This window comes from Cebus imitator, unplaced genomic scaffold, assembly GCF_001604975.1.
Source record: "Cebus imitator isolate Cc_AM_T3 unplaced genomic scaffold, Cebus_imitator-1.0 Scaffold118, whole genome shotgun sequence".
In the NCBI taxonomy this organism is placed as follows: domain Eukaryota; kingdom Metazoa; phylum Chordata; class Mammalia; order Primates; family Cebidae; genus Cebus; species Cebus imitator.
In genome coordinates, this window is record NW_016107433.1 from 2,310,433 (window position 1) to 2,326,199 (window position 15,767).

Genomic DNA, 15,767 nt, shown 5'->3' on the forward strand with positions numbered 1-15,767 from the left:
AGTAGAGACGGGGTTTCACCATGTTGACCAGGATGGTCTCAATCTCTTGACCTTGTGATCCACCCGCCTTGGCCTCCCAAAGTGCTGGGATTACAGGCTTGAGCCACCGCGCCCGGTCAAAATTTCCTTAAATAACATATATCTTTGCTTTCTACATGTACTCTCTTCTTCGCTTAAGATATGGTAACCTCAGAATGTCAATTGTTTTGCACATGAAGAAAAACTTACATTCTGTGGAGGTGGAAATTCTACCGTGTGTTGATTTTGCGTTAGTAAATATGTAAACAAAGCAGTCTGAGTGTATACTTGAAATTCTAAGATACAAACCTGACATCTACCTTAAATCTTCATTTACTTGGAGGACAATGGTGGAAACAATGAACAATAACAAATCTGTGGACTTACAGTGTAAAATAAGAAGTTACTTAGGTTCTACAAAAATGGTTAGTTGGTTAAGTGATTGGTTGGATAATGAAGTGAGTGAATGAATAGTTAAGTAGTGAATACTCTTCCTTCTTCGAAAAAGGATCTAAGCCAGGAGTGGTGGCTCACACCTGTAATGTCAGCACTTTTGGAGGCTGAGCCAGGTGGATCATTTGAGGTCAGGTGTTCAAGACCAGCCTGGCCAACGTGGTGAAACCCCACCTCTACCAAAAAATACAAAATATTAACCAGGTGTGGTGGTGGGCACTTGTAATCCCAGCTACTCAGGAGGCTGAGGCAGGAGAATCACTTGAACCTGGGAGGCAGAGGTTGTAGTGAGCTCAGATCACACCATTACACTCCAGCCTAGGCAACAAAGCAAGACTCCATCTCCAAAAGGAAAAGAAAAAAAGAAAAAGAATTTAAGATCCTTAAGGTATTCAGATTTTCAAGGCCTCATGAAGGCTCATCTGATAATTTTTCCAGTGTTTTCAAACAGAAAAATATTACCATTGATTCTTACTTTTCTTTTTTTTCTTTTTTTTTTGAGATGGGATTTCTGTCGTTTCCCAGGCTACAGTACAATGATGCAATCTCAGTTCACTGCAACCCCTGCCTCCTGGGTTTCAGCGATTCTCCTGCCTTAGCCTCCAGAGTAGCTGGGATTACAGGCACGTGTCACCATGCCTGGCTAATTTTGTATTTTTTTTTAGTAGAGATGGGATTTCTCCACATTGGTCAGTCTGGTCTCAAACTCCCAACCTCAGTTGATCCTCCTGCCTTGACCTCCAAAAGTGCTGGAATGTATAGGTGTGAGCCTCCGCACTTGGCCGAGTCTCACTTTTCATTGGTTGCACATACACCTTTGCGTGGCAGTGGGTGAGGGGGGCACTTTCCAATGAAGACCAGAAAACCTGCTAGACAAATTCTAAAAGAACTGTAGCACTCATGCACCTTTCTTAGTAGTAAAGCATATGACATTATTCGGACAAAGCTTCCATGAAGAATAAAATGTTATATAATTTTCACTTCCATTTTCCAGAAGAAATTCCTTTCTGCCTGTTGTCTCCCTGATCCCTTCCTTCCAGATCTATGGTGCACTTGTATACTGACCAGCCACTTCAGATCATGTAGTTAAGAACAGCTTTATCTTTTCAAGGGATAAAGCTGTTCTTAACTACATGATCTAAAGTGTAGATCTGGGATTAGAGTCCACACTCTTACCCAATACCCTACACATTGTGTAATACTGTATAGGGTATTGGGTAAGAGTGTAGACTCTAATCCCAGTTTCTTGAGTTCACATCTTACTATCTTCCAGTTTGTGACCTTGGGCATGTTATTTAACTGTTCTCTTCCACCTGTTTAAAATGTAGATAATAATAGTCATTACATGATAGGAATATGAATATGTGCCTCTGTGCCTGTGTATGCGTGTGTGTGTGTGTGTTATCTCTGAAAAGAATCTGCACATGATAAGTGTTCAATATATGTAAGGTTTGATTATTCAACAGATAGTATTGAGTACTGGACCCAGGTAATACACTGATTACACCCTGAGCAAGATTTGATCCCTGCCCCTTTTTCTCAGAATATTTTTCCTGGTGCTCAGGTCATATTGACATTTGCTATGTTAATTTGGGTTTCGCATTTTTTACTTCATTTTGTAGTTGAAGTCAAGTGATTTTGCTGTTCTGAAGCAGTTGCTGCCTCTGTTGGAGAAGGTATCCAACACATACCCTGATCCTGTCATCCAAGAACTTGCTGTTGATCTCCGCATCACCATCTCTACCCATGGAGCCTTTGCCACTGAGGCCGTCAGCATGGCTGCCCAAAGTACATTGAACAAAAAAGATTCAGAAGGAAAAATAGAAGAGCCACAACAAAGCAGTCATGAAAGACACACTGATGTAGCTCATAGCCACCTTGAACAACAGCAGAGCCATGGAACAGCCCCCCAGCCAGGCCTGCAGTCAGATGCTCCAGTCACTCCTCAAGGAGTCAATGAGCCCAGCACTACTACAAACCAGAAATCTGGAAGCATAACCACAGAACAGCTCCAAGAGGTTCTTTTATCAGCTTATGATCCCCAAATTCCAACACGGGCTGCTGCCCTGCGTACTCTTTCTTGCTGGATAGAGCAGAGAGAAGCAAAAGCCCTTGAGATGCAAGAGAAGCTTCTCAAGGTGAGTAGAACACACTGTAAAGACACATGGGCACAGGGTGGGGCAGCCGTCCAGGAGCATTCATTTAACTCAAGTATTTTTGGAGCCTAGACTATGTGTCAAGTGCTGTTCTGGACCACCATCCAGAAATTTATGATTTCTGTTAAGAGGCAACACCTAGACACAGGAAAGACTTAAACTCCTCAATTGAATATGAACCGAATGCCAAAATTTTTGCACACAATAAATGCAGTGGGCAGTCAGGAAAAAGAGAAAGTTGAAATCTTCTGGAGGATGTAGGTCTTAATATGGCCCTAATAACTGATGAAGTTTGAGCAGATGAAAGAGGGGTGGGACAGCATGAGGAAATTCCCAGAGATGGGAAAGTACCTTTTGTGGTAAAAAGGTCTGCTTCGTCACTGCAACCCAGCCCAGATAAGCCACCTGTTTTCTCTGGGCACCTTGAATGGGGCAATGGGCAAAACTGGGTCTCCTCCCCTCTTCTTTCCCTTGATCATGGTGAAAAAGCTGTTGTTTTTTCTTTTCTCTTGTTTTTTGGTTTTTTTGCAAGAGGGTCTCGCTCTGTCACCCAGGCTGGAATGCAGTGGCATGATCTTGGCTCATTGCAACTTCCACTTCCTGGGTTCAAGTAATTCTTCTGCCTCAGCCTCCCAAGTAGCTGGAATTACAGATGCTCACTACCACATCCAGCTAATTTTTGTACTTTTAGTTGAGACGGGTTTCACCATGTTGGCCATGCTGGTCTTGAACTCCTGACATCAAGTGATCCGCCCACCTTGGCTTCCCAAAGTGGTGGGATTACAGGCATGAGCCACTGCACCTGGCTAAAAGCTATTCTTTAAATTATAGATTTATGTGGGAGAATTTGTGTGCTTAGCTAGGTATCTTTTCCCTTTTGTGGAAATTGTCCTGCCCTCAGTATAGCTTAGAGATTAAGAGCAAGGGGTCTAGAGACTACTCCCTGGGATCACATCCCAGATCAGTTTCTTAGACATTTGAACTTTCTGAGCCTCAATTATTATTATGATGATGATAATGATGATGACAATGACCTCTTCTATATGCCCTAGCCATTAGTTTAAGAATTATAATTCTGATTTAAACATTTATTTTTAATCAATAAATTATTGGAACCAATTGTATAATAATAATGACTGCTGTTTATTGAGCCAGGCCATATTTATAGATATTGTCTCTAATCCTCACAACAACTGCAGTATTAGTATTATCCCCATTTTACAGATAAGAAAAGCAAGGCACAGAAATATACCAAGGATTTGCTGTCACTGAAATATTACCAAAAACCTCAAATATATATCTTCTTTGAGTAATTACTTAAAATATTCTTTTACACACCTATTTGAAGGTGAACGCAATGAAGATCTTGGAATTTTTTTTTAGCTTCATTAAACCTTCATCTGCTGTACATAATTGGTTACCAAGTCCTGTCAATTCTTTTTTCCAAGAAGTCTTTCTTTTTTTTTTTTTTGAGTTGGAGTCTTGTTCTGTCGCACAGGCTGGAGTACAGTGGTGTGATCTCAGCCCACTGCAACCTCTGCCTCCCAAGTTCAAGCAATTTATTGTCTCAGCCTCCCAAGTAGCTGGGACTACAGGCACATGCCACCACACCCAGCTATTTTTTTCTATTTTTAGTAGGGATGGGTTTTCACCGTGTTAGGCAGGATGGTCTCAATCTCCTGACCTGATCTGCCTGCCTCAGCCTCCCAAAGTGCTGGGATTACAGGTGTGAGCTACCACGCCCAGCCCCCAAGAATTCTTTCAAATATATTTTATCCTCTTTATTTCCATGGCAATTACCCTAAATTAAACTTCCCTTACTTACTCTGTAAAAGATTCCCTACATTCCAACCTGGCCGTCTTCCTATTTGGGGTAATTTTAGGCTCTCCTTACATACTTAAGATGTAGAGACCAGCAGCATCAAGTTGATGTCAAGAATCACTGTGCCAGCAAAGAACACAGCATTATTTATGGAGCAGACACTTCCGTCTTCCTTTCTCTGGCTCTCATGTTGGGGTCTAAACCTAACATGTCATGTAGTATCCTCCAGATAAGCTGTATTCACTGTAGCTGATACCCCTGATAGGTTCCTAAATTATAAGATGTTTTGAGAGTAATTTGTTACTAATGTCAATTAAAGTGCTGAAATTTACAGGATTTTCAAAAATAAGTTAGATTCAAAGTTATCTCAATAATATCTCTATCGCACTTGCACTTCCATATGCTTTGTGAGTAAAAGAGAAAAGTATTAAATTGCAGCAAATGTGCCATCCATTGCACATAACCCCAAACCTTGTCTCTTGTGTCACAGCCTGTAGTCTGGCAGGCCGTATGTGAGAATGTTGTTCACCATGGCTGTCACTGAAAAATGTTGAGGATTGTTCTTCCATTGGTTTCCAGGACTATTGCTGGAAGAATATAAGTATCACCCCCAATCTCTACCCTTTTATTAATGGTTATAAAAATGGAACTTCAAACGTATAAGCCATTTCCCCCATAAAACTCTGTCAGACCAGTTCCTAGCTAAGACAAACAAGAAGCAAAGCATTTACGCTTTTGAACTGCTGGTAAGGGAGTCTCTTAAATCTTCCTTGTTCTTTGTAAATCTTATCACTGCTGTATTTTGTGGTTCCAGATATTCTTGGAAAACTTGGAACATGAAGACACTTTTGTATATCTCTCTGCAATTCAGGGTAAGTCAGTCCTGGTTAAAGGACTTTGAGTCTGTGGACCAAAGAATGTATCATGTTCATGTTTATTTGCACAAAATTTCTGAAGTCCTAGGGCTATGAGACTACATTTTGTCTACTTCCTGCCTCCTACCTAGGACACTTTAAGTCATAATAATAATATTCCTGGAGGGTTTCCAAAGGGTCCCTATAGAGTTTCAGTGTCTCATAATGATGAGGAAGTTTTTAGTATGTTTACTTATTCTATAGGTTAAATTGTATTTTTTCTAATTCAAGGAGGTAAAGAATGACTCACACATGAACTCTTATCACATAAACCTTTGATGTTAGTCAGCTACTGTCTCTCTCTTTTTTTGAGACAGAGTCTCATTGTCACCCAGGCTGGAATGCAGTGGTATGAACTTGGCTCACCATAACCTCTGCCTCCTGAGTTCTAGTGATTCTCCTGCTTCAGCCTCCCAAGTAGCTAAGATTACAGGCGCCTCCCACCACGCCCAGCTAATTTTTTATATTTTTGATAGAGATAAGGTTTCACCATGTTGATCAGGCTGGTCTCGAACTCCTAACTTCCGGTGATCCACCCACCTTAGCCTTCCAAAGTGCTGGGATTACAGGCATGAGCCACCACACTTGGCCTCAACTACTATCTATATGCACCTTTGCTCTCTTGTTAAGCTAAAAAAACCTCAGGTATTAAGTATTTTCTTATCAAAACATTTTTTGCAATAACTTTATTTCTCATTTTATGATTCTTTGTTGTTCTCCACATCCTGATTAACTTGTGGGCTCCAAATCTAGAGAGGATGTAGAGAATAAGGCACCCTTCCCAAAAGGGCCAGAAGCAGACATGGTGAAATCAGAGTTAACTCAGTTTCCCTTGGCTCCATCAGCAATATATAGTCAGCAGACCACCTGGGTGGACCACACTATTACCATGCTTTGGCAAATTACTTACTCCCTGTGGGGTTCAATTTTTTGTTATCTGTGAAAAAGGGACTAAATGGAAATGTAAAATGGTACTGCCACTTTGGAAAACAGTCTGGCAGTTCTTCAAAAAGATAAACATAGAGTTACTACTTGGCCCAGCAATTCCACTCCTAGGAATAGACCTGATAAATGAAAACATATGTCTGCATAAAACGTTGTATGTGAATGTTCACAGCAGTATTTTTCACAATAGCTAAGAGGTGGAAATAACTCAAACAACCATCAGTTCATGAATAGATAAACTATATGTGGTATATACATGCAATGGAATATTATTGGCCATAAAAATCAATGAAGGACTGATACATGCTATAACATGGATGAACTTTTAAAACATGGTGAGTGAAAGAAACTGATCACGAAATACTATGTTTTTGTTTTTTTTTTAAGACAGGGTTTCACCATGTTGTCCAGGCTGGTCTTGAACTCCTGACCTCAGCTGATCCGCCCACCTCAGCCTCCCAAAGTGCTGAGATTACAGGCGTGAGCCACCACGCCCGGCCAATACTACATTTTATATGATTCCAGTTATATGAAATGTCCAGAGTATGCAAATTTTTAGAGACGAAGTAGATTAGTGCTTGCCTAGGGCTGGGGTAAAGGAGAAGTAGTTGGGGATATTAGGTAAAGGATACAAGATTTCTTTTTGGGGTGATGAAATGCTACAAGATTCATTGTAGTGACAGTTGTACAACTCTGAGTATGCTAGGAAACCATTGAGTTATGTACTTTTTTTTTTTGAGATAGAATCTTACTCTGTCATCAGGCTGGAATGCAGAAGCGCGATCTTGGCTCACTGCAACCCCAGCCTCCCAGGTTCAAGCGATTCTCCTGCCTCAGCCTCCCAAGTAGCTGGGACTACAGGCACGTGTTCCACCACGCCCAGTTAATTTTTGTATTTTTTATAGAGACGGGGTTTCACCATGTTGGCCAGGATGGTTTCAATCTCTTGACCTGATGATCCACCCACCTCAGCCTCCCAAAGTGCTAGGATTACAGGTGTGAACCACCACACCCGGCTGCACTTTTTTTTTTTTTTTGAGACACAGTCTCACAGTGTCACTCAGGCTGGAGTGCATGGTGCAATCTGCCTCCTGGGCTGAAGTGATTCTTGTGTCTCAGCCTCCTGAGTACAGGCATCAGCCACCATGCCCAGCCGGGTTACTCACTTTAAATGGGTGAATTGTATGGTATGTGACTTATATCTCAATAAAACTGTTAACAAAAAATTAAAATAAATTTTAATAAAAGGGGAGAGAGCTAAAATTGTTGGAGCCTAAGGAGATATGATGACTAAATGTAATGTGATAGATGGGATTCTGAAACAGAAAAAGGACATTAGGGCTGGGCACTGTGGCTCACGCCTTGTAATCCCAAGCACTTTGGGAGACCGAAGCAAGAGGATAACTTGAGGTCAGGAGTTTGCAACCACCCTAGCCAACATGGTAAAACCCCATCTCTACAAAAAACACACACAAAAAAGTTAGCCAGGTATGGTGGTGAGTGCCTGTAGTCTCAGCTACTTGGGAGGCTGAGACACGAGATTCGCTTGAACCCAGGAGGCAGAGGTTGCAGTAACCGGAGATTGCGCCACTGCACTCCAGTCTGGGCACCGCACTCCAGATTGAGACTCCATCTCAAAAACAAACAAACACAAAGGACATTAGGGGAAAACTAAGGAAATTTGACTAAACCATAAACTTCAGTTGATAATAAAGTGTTACTATTATTTCATTAATTGTGGCAAATATACCACACTAATGTAAGATAACTATTCTGTAATAAAATGTTTATTTATAAAAGGGGGTTAATACTAGGATTAAATGAGTTAATTCCTTGCATTTGCTTAGCATGCAGTGTTTAATATGTGTTAACTATTTATACTTTAGTGTTGTTATCATCAGAATCATCACTATTACATCTACTGTTGGATGACTGGGTAATAATGTAGTGATCTCTGTAACTTGTCAGATCAGAAGCTTGAGTAGGCTGATTCTGTCAGTTATTGATATTTAACAAATTACTCTGTGGCTCACACCTGTAATTCCAACACTTTGGGAGGCTGAGGTGGGTGGATCACCTGAGGTCAATAGTTTGAGACCAGCCTGACCAACATGGTGAAACCCCATCCCTACTAAAAATACAAACATTAGCCAGACATGGTGAGGTATACCTGTAATCCCAGCTACTTGGGAGGCTGAAGTAGGAGAATCGCTTGAACCCAGGAGATGGGGGTTGCAGTGAGCTGAGATCGCACCATTGCACTCCAGCCTGGGCAACAGAGCAAGACTCCATCTCAGAAAACAACAACAACGAACTACCCTGACACTCAGTAACTTAAAACACCAATCATTTATTATCACTCACGCATCTATACACCCACTCTAGGTTCATCGGGGATCAGCTGGGTGGCCGGCCCCCTCCCTGCAGGTCTGCAGGCTAGCTGTGGTAGCTGTGCTTCGTGTATTCGTGATCATCCCTGAACCATTGGCCCACCAGGGCTTGTTCGCCTCATGGTGAGAACAGAAGTGTCAGAGAGAAACCATAAATTCCAAAGCCTCCTCAGGCCTGACTCAGAGCAGATATCCTATCATTCTGTTGGCTAAAACAAGTCATGTGGCCCAACCCAAAAGTCAAGGGATACAGAAATACATGCTGTCCCCCTTTAGTTGGACACACTGCCAAGTCACATAGCAAAGGGCATGGATGCAGTAATGCTATTCTTCACATAGATGTATTCTGTTTATCTCCCAGAGGCAAGGTTGTCAGTGAGCACAAAGGAAAGTGCAGGTTCTTACTGGCTAGTTCTTTCAGGGTATGATGTGGATATGTGCTATACAGATTTAGTACTTGAAGCTTAAGAGAGCATGCAGACAGAGGGAAAATCATATAGCAAAGAAGGCCTGAGCTTTGGAATTTTGGAATTTATTTATTTATTTTAGAGACATGGTCTTGCTCTGTTGCTTAGGGTGGAGAACAGTGGTATAATCATGGTTTATTGTAGCCTCAAACTCCTGGGCTCAAACAATCCTACCACCTTTGCCTCCTGAGTAGGTGGGACTACAGATGCATGCCAACACATCAGGCTAATTTTTTTTTTTACTTGTAGAGATGGGGCTCTCACTATGTTGCCCAGGCTCAAACTCCTAAACTCAATCCTGTTACCTCAGCCTCCCAACATGCTGGGATTACAGGCAAGAGCCATTGTGCCCAGACAAATTCTTTGTTTATTCAACAAACATATATTGTATATCTCCTATATACAAAACACTTTAGATTAACTGTGCATTGTAATTAGATTCAAAAGCAAAAAGAATTCTTCAAAGGAGACAAAATGACCACCCAAAGTGGTAAAGGACAACTAGGTGAGAACAAAAGTTCTGAGAGAAACTGAGATTTCAAGAGAGAAAGTAATTACTTGCAGCTGAGAGGCCAAAGAGGGCAGGAATTGAGATAGGTGTGGGAGTCCAGGAGGCCACATGACCATGGGTTGTGCTTGTGGAAGTCAGATAAATCAAATCAACGAAGCAAGAAACTAAAGTGGTTATAATTCAGAAGTCTCAGAACACAAGTCATCCTGTACTTTCCCCAAGAAATTGTAATACTGTCAAGGAGATGTTTTTCGTTGTGTTGTTTTTTTTTTTTTAAGACTGGATTTTTGGGAATGGGTGGCATGTCAATCTAATGTGGTCACCTTGCTGTTTGGAATGAGTGTCTTAACATTAACCCTCTAAACTCATTAGCCTCTAGGGTCTGCTATCAAAATCGCAACTGTTTGTGTTGTGTTTGTTTTTAGTAATTTTCATTGGTGTGCAAATCAGTTAGTAGCTAATTTGGTGATGAAGAACATGAGGGGTAGAGGTGTAATTTCTCTTCTCAGCTTCCCAAGATGATGGACAAGTTTGAACTAATTGATGTTTTTGGTGTTTATAATATGCACTTAAAAGCCAAGGCCTTAGGTGAGTTTCCCATTAAGAAAGAAAAGAGCTGAATTTTCCCACCTGCATTGCCAATGTAGTTTGCCTGGGCCTAAAGCACTCCAGGAACAAAGCCATTCCGAGTTCCCAGTCAAACTAGACCACTTAAACTGCAGTACAGCGGGGAATGCCTAGTTGTGGTCTGAGTAGCATTCAGTTGTGGGGATTATGTATTTTTAAATTTTCCCATTTCTGGGCTGCCTAAATGGCTCCATGTAGAAGCTATAGTATACTTTTTGCTTAATTTATTGATGTTTTGTATTTCTTTCTTTCTTTCTTTTTGAGACGGACTTTTACTCTTGTTGCCCAGGCTGGAGTGCAATGGCACGATCCTGGCTCACTGCAACCTCCGCCTCCCGGGTCAAGTGATTCTCCTGCTTCAGCCTCCTGAGTAGCTAGGATTACAGGCATGTGTCACCATACCCGGCTAATTTTTGTATTTTTAGTAGACATGGGGTTTTGCCATGTTGGGCAGGCTGGTCTTGAACTCCTGACTTCAGGTGATCTGCCCACATTGACTTCCCAAAGTGCTGGAATTGCAGGCATAAGCCACTGTGCCTGACCTGTATTTCTTTTATATAAAGTAAGTAATACTTTGCAGTCTAGGTGGAAAGCAGAAGAAAATAAAGTACAGCAATTCATTCATTGATACCACTTAGAAATTTCTGATGTCTATATTATCTATCATAGCAATCTGAGAACTAAATACCCGAGTGGAATTAAATTTTATGAAAAACTGTATCTCTGTTTATTTTTACTGAAAAGTGGTAGCTTACTTATTCTTTCTAGCACCTTCTCCCAGGTACTCAATAACAGCTTCTTCAGGCAGAGAATTATGTATAAAGCCTCTGAGTTCCAGTTACCCTACAGAGTTTACAGATAGAGAATTGAATCTTACACAGGTCAAGATAAATGTCTCTCCTTTTGTATTTCTCGTTTTTTTGTTGTTGTTGTTGTTTTTTAAGATAAAGTTTCACTCCTGATGACCAGGCTGGAGTGCAATAGTGCAATCTCAGCTCACCGCAACCTCTGCCTTCTGGTTCAAGGGATTCTCCTGCATCAGCCTCCCGAGCAGCTGGGATTACAGGTGCCCAGCACCACACCTAGCTAATTTTGTATTTTTAGTAGAGATGGGGTTTCTCCATGTTGGTCAGAGTGGTCTCAAACTCCTCACCTCAGGTGATCTGCCCACCTCGGCCTCTCAGAGTGCTGGGATTACAGGCATTAGCCACTGTGCCCAGCATATATTCTTTTTTCACTGTTTTTATCATCTTTATTATTATACAAGTAATTCATTCTCAATGTTTTTTAAAAATTTCAACAAGAATGAAGTATATAAGGTAAAAGGCAGAAGTCCTTCTCTTTTCCAAAATGGGAGTTAGAATATGTCCTTGAAGGCTGGGCTCAGTGGCTCATGCCTGTAATCCCAGCACTTTGGGAGACTGAGGTAGAAGGATTGCTTGAGCCCAAGAGTTCGAGACCAGCCTGGGCAACATGGTGAGACCTTGTCTCCACACACACACAAAAATAAAAATTAGCTAGGTGTGCTGGTGAGCACCTCTAGTCCCAACTGTTTAGGAGCCTTAGGTGGGAGAATCACGAGCCCATGAGGTTGAGGCTGCAGTGAGTCATGATTGCACCATGCACTCCATTCTAGGTGACAGAGTGACACCTTATCTCAAAAAGAAAAAAAAGGATACATCCTTGAGATTCCCATAGTGTGCATTAGATGTTTGGTCATTTTTTTACATTTCAGTTTTGAAATAGATGTTCAATAATAAATATGATAAATAAGTGATATTCTTCAATAAGACATTATAGTCAGATTGTTTGTTTGTTTGTTTGTTTATTTTGAGACAGAGTATCTTTCTTGTTGCCCAGGCTGGAGTGCAGTGGTGCAGTCTCGGCTCACTGCATCCTCTACCTCCCAGATTCAAGCAATTCTCCTGCCTCAGCCTCCCAAGTAACTGGGACTACAGGCGCCCGCTTCTATGCCCAGCTTGTTTTTTTGTATTTTTAGTAGAGACAGGGTTTTACCATGTTGGCCAGGCTGGTCTCAAACTTCTGACCTCAGGTGATCCATCTGCCTTAGCCTCCTAAAGTGCTGGAATTACAGGTGTGAGCCACTGCACCCTGGCTATAGCCAGATTATTTCTATACTGTAGATCTGTTCATGTGTACTCTTAGTCACTTTTAATTATTTAAAGGATATTTTGAAAGCAATAGATGTATTTTGGGGATCCAAGCGGTCCCTCTCATTGTCAAAAGGATCTTTGGATAAAACTACCAGCCTTCTCTTAAAAGAAAAAGAAAAAAGCCACCTGGGCTCTGGGCCAACCATGGCAGGTGAAAGCATGCCAGTGTGTAGAGTGAAGAGATCTAGCCATCTTGACATGCCCAAACAAATCACACTAGCTCTTCCACCCTCTTCCTTTCAGAGAAGAGTTTTCATTTCTGGCAAAAGAGCTGAGTGGAGGGAAGGCAAAAGCCCGGAAGGGGGAAGGTAGATACAAGATGAAATTGTTTTCACAAAGTTTCAAACTGAGCAGGATTACAAGTCTTAACTTGTCGGGGACTGAATGTCTATCTCATTCTCAGATTTCTACCTCAAATAAAATAAGCTGAGAAACCATTAACTGAAAATAATGCTATCCCTTGAAGGATCATCTAATTGGACCTGGCATGGAAATTTGGAATACAGTCCTGTGAAGTTTATCATCTCCATTTGTGTCCTGGAAAAAAGAAGATTTCTTTTACATCCTGACCTGGTTTCTGTACCACTTAATTAACAAATAAGCATTTAGAGAATGTCTCTCATATATGCTATCTCAGTAAATTCTAGAAGTAGTTTTGGGAAGTAGACATTATCTCCATTTTTAAAACTTCTTATTTGAGATGTAATTTACATACCTAAAATTCACCCAATTAAAACATGCAAGTCAATGGCTTTTAGTGTATTTAAAGAGTTGTGCAACCATCACCACTATCTAATTTTAGAACATTTTAATCATTTCATATCCATCAAAAGTCACTTCCCCTTGCTCACTCCCCCAACCTCTGGCAACCACTGATCTATTTTTTAGTCTCAATGGATTTGCCTATGCAGGACATTTCATATAAATGGAATTATATAATATGTGGTCTTTTTTGTCTGGCTCCTTTCAATTTAGCATAATGTTTTTGAGTTTTCCTTTTTATGAATTCATTCATTTTTATGACGGAATAATATTCCATTCCATGGTATTGCTTAGCCATGTTTTATTTATCCAGCTTGTTAATTGGTGGAAAATTGAGTTGTTTCCACTTTTTGCCTATTATGAATCGTGTTGCTATACATATTTGTGTACAAGTTTTTGTGTGAACATGTTTTCATTTTCCCTGGGTGTGTGTGTGTGTGTGTGTGTGTGTGTGTGTATGTATATACACACTAGGAGTAGAATTGCTGGGACATATAGTAAGTCTATGTTTAGCCTTTTGAGGAGCTGCCGGACTATTTTCCAAAGCAGATATACCATTTTACATCCTTACTAGCAATGTATGAGCGTTACAGCTTTTACACAGCTTTGCCAATACTTGTTATTGTCTTCTTATCATAGCTATCAAAGTAAAGTAAAATATAGAGATGGATCTCTAAATTTAAAACATCTTATTTGAGAAGCAAGAATTGTAATTTGGGGCATACACATAGACCCGGTGGTCTTCCATATGTCTGAAGAACAATGAGGAAAAAAAAAAAAAGGCCAGGCACGGTGGCTCACACCTGTAATCCAAGCATTTTGGAGGCCAAGGCGGGCGGATTACCTGAGGTTGGGAGTTCAAGACCAGCCTGACCAACACGGTGAAACCCCGTCTTAAAAACAAGAACAATTAAAAGGTTGGAGGTTTTGTAAAAAGGAGAAATGTTACATATTGTTCTGGAGAAAGATCATAGGCACTAGTAAAGTTTTGGAGACCTGGCAAGCTCTGATTAATGAGTGACAGCAGTGGGTAAAATGAGTCTTAGAGTCACAGCAGGTTTGTTTCAGTAGCTATTAGATGAAACTGGCTTTAGGCTACAACAGGCAGTTTCAAAAAGCAGGCTCATAGGGAATTATGTTTTTGGAGCAATGTTATGTGCCCTGTGTTTTTTTCCCTGACCTCTCAACTCTATTTTAGTTGAATATGACAGGCATGACCCAATTCATATGATCCACTTTCCATTTTCCCCTTTTGATTGAGATCTTTTTTTGAAAGCATTGCCGATTAACTACTTATAAGTTAGCTTAATTGTCCCTTGGAGCTAGGATGGACCTGTTCTGCTTGTCTCTGTCCCACATCAGCGAGGAAGTATGGGGGCTTATGTCGGGGACCTGGGTCACATTTGAGTAACAGAGTCCAGAAGGAAAAGTGTTCTTAGGGTACGTTGGTCTAGAGTCATTTATCAAATTCCATCTTAACAGTTCTATAAGCATTAGCAATCATCTCAAAGGATTGGGTTAACATTATTTTGTTAGGAGAGCTGGCATTATAAAGATTAGACAAGCAATAAGAACAAAACTGGCCGGTCACAGTGGCTCACACCTATAATCCCAACACTTTGGGAGGCTGAGGCAGGAGGATCTCTTGAGCCCAGGAGGTCAAGGCTGCAGTGAGTTATGATCACACCACTGTGCTCCAGCCCTGTCTGGAGTGGCGGAGTGAGACCCTGTCTTAAAAAAGAAACAAACAAAAAACCAAGCTTAAAAGTTATAATATTAAAAATAATTAACAACAATATAATAAATTTAGTTTGTAAAATGGCTTTGAACTAACAGCCCAAGACTAAGGTAAACAAACTAAACAAATTAAAAGACCATAGTGGAAACTGGGTGAGACTTATAGTTGTCATTAAGTAGTATTTTATGACTCACTTGAATTAAACAGAGAATTGCCAACTTCAGAAAAGGGACCGATACAATTTGAACAGTAGGTTGTGTTAGGGATATTGTCTAAGTTGTCTGCTAGTGGACTACAAGGATCTTTCTCCCTCTCTCTCTCTCTTTCTTTCTTCCCCTTTCTTTTTTTTTGCCGTAAAGCAGGGATATTTTATTCTAGGAAATGGAAAACAACAACAAAAAAAAACAGGTAACACATCTTTCCATATACCATTCTAATTTAACTGACATTAATTCAGAAAAGCCAGAGCAGATATACATGTGCATATGCATAAATATGTATATGTATATACATACACATAGACATATTTTCAGATTTTAATCTCATTGGTATTCATATATTGACTACCTGATTTTTAAAATAATTATTTGTAGCTTCCCACATCTCGTAGTTGTCTATGCAGTCTCTCTTTGCTGTCTGCTTCAGTTTCTAGTGCTGTACATATCTACATCTTCTGGTGGGACTGCCTGTGATTCATGAGCTTGGGGTCAGGCATAAACTGTGTAGCACCTGAGCTGGATTCTGATTTGATCTGACTACAAGGATTTTTTTTTTTTTTTTTTTTTTTTTT

General features: G+C 40.6%; 1 protein-coding gene and 1 non-coding gene across 2 annotated transcripts in view; one reads left to right on the plus strand and one right to left on the minus strand.

Moving 5' to 3' along the window:
* Positions 1-15,767, plus strand: part of TANGO6 (transport and golgi organization 6 homolog) — a 258,258-nt gene that overhangs the window by 87,719 nt on the left and 154,772 nt on the right. Inside the window, exons 13-14 of the mRNA XM_037742252.1 lie at positions 2,094-2,609; positions 5,264-5,321. Of these exons, the coding sequence (XP_037598180.1) occupies positions 2,094-2,609; positions 5,264-5,321 (574 nt within the window). The remainder of the gene's footprint in view (positions 1-2,093; positions 2,610-5,263; positions 5,322-15,767) is intronic.
* Positions 1,308-1,371, minus strand: LOC119472796. The gene has a single exon (XR_005201978.1). It is a non-coding gene; the product is annotated as a U7 small nuclear RNA (small nuclear RNA).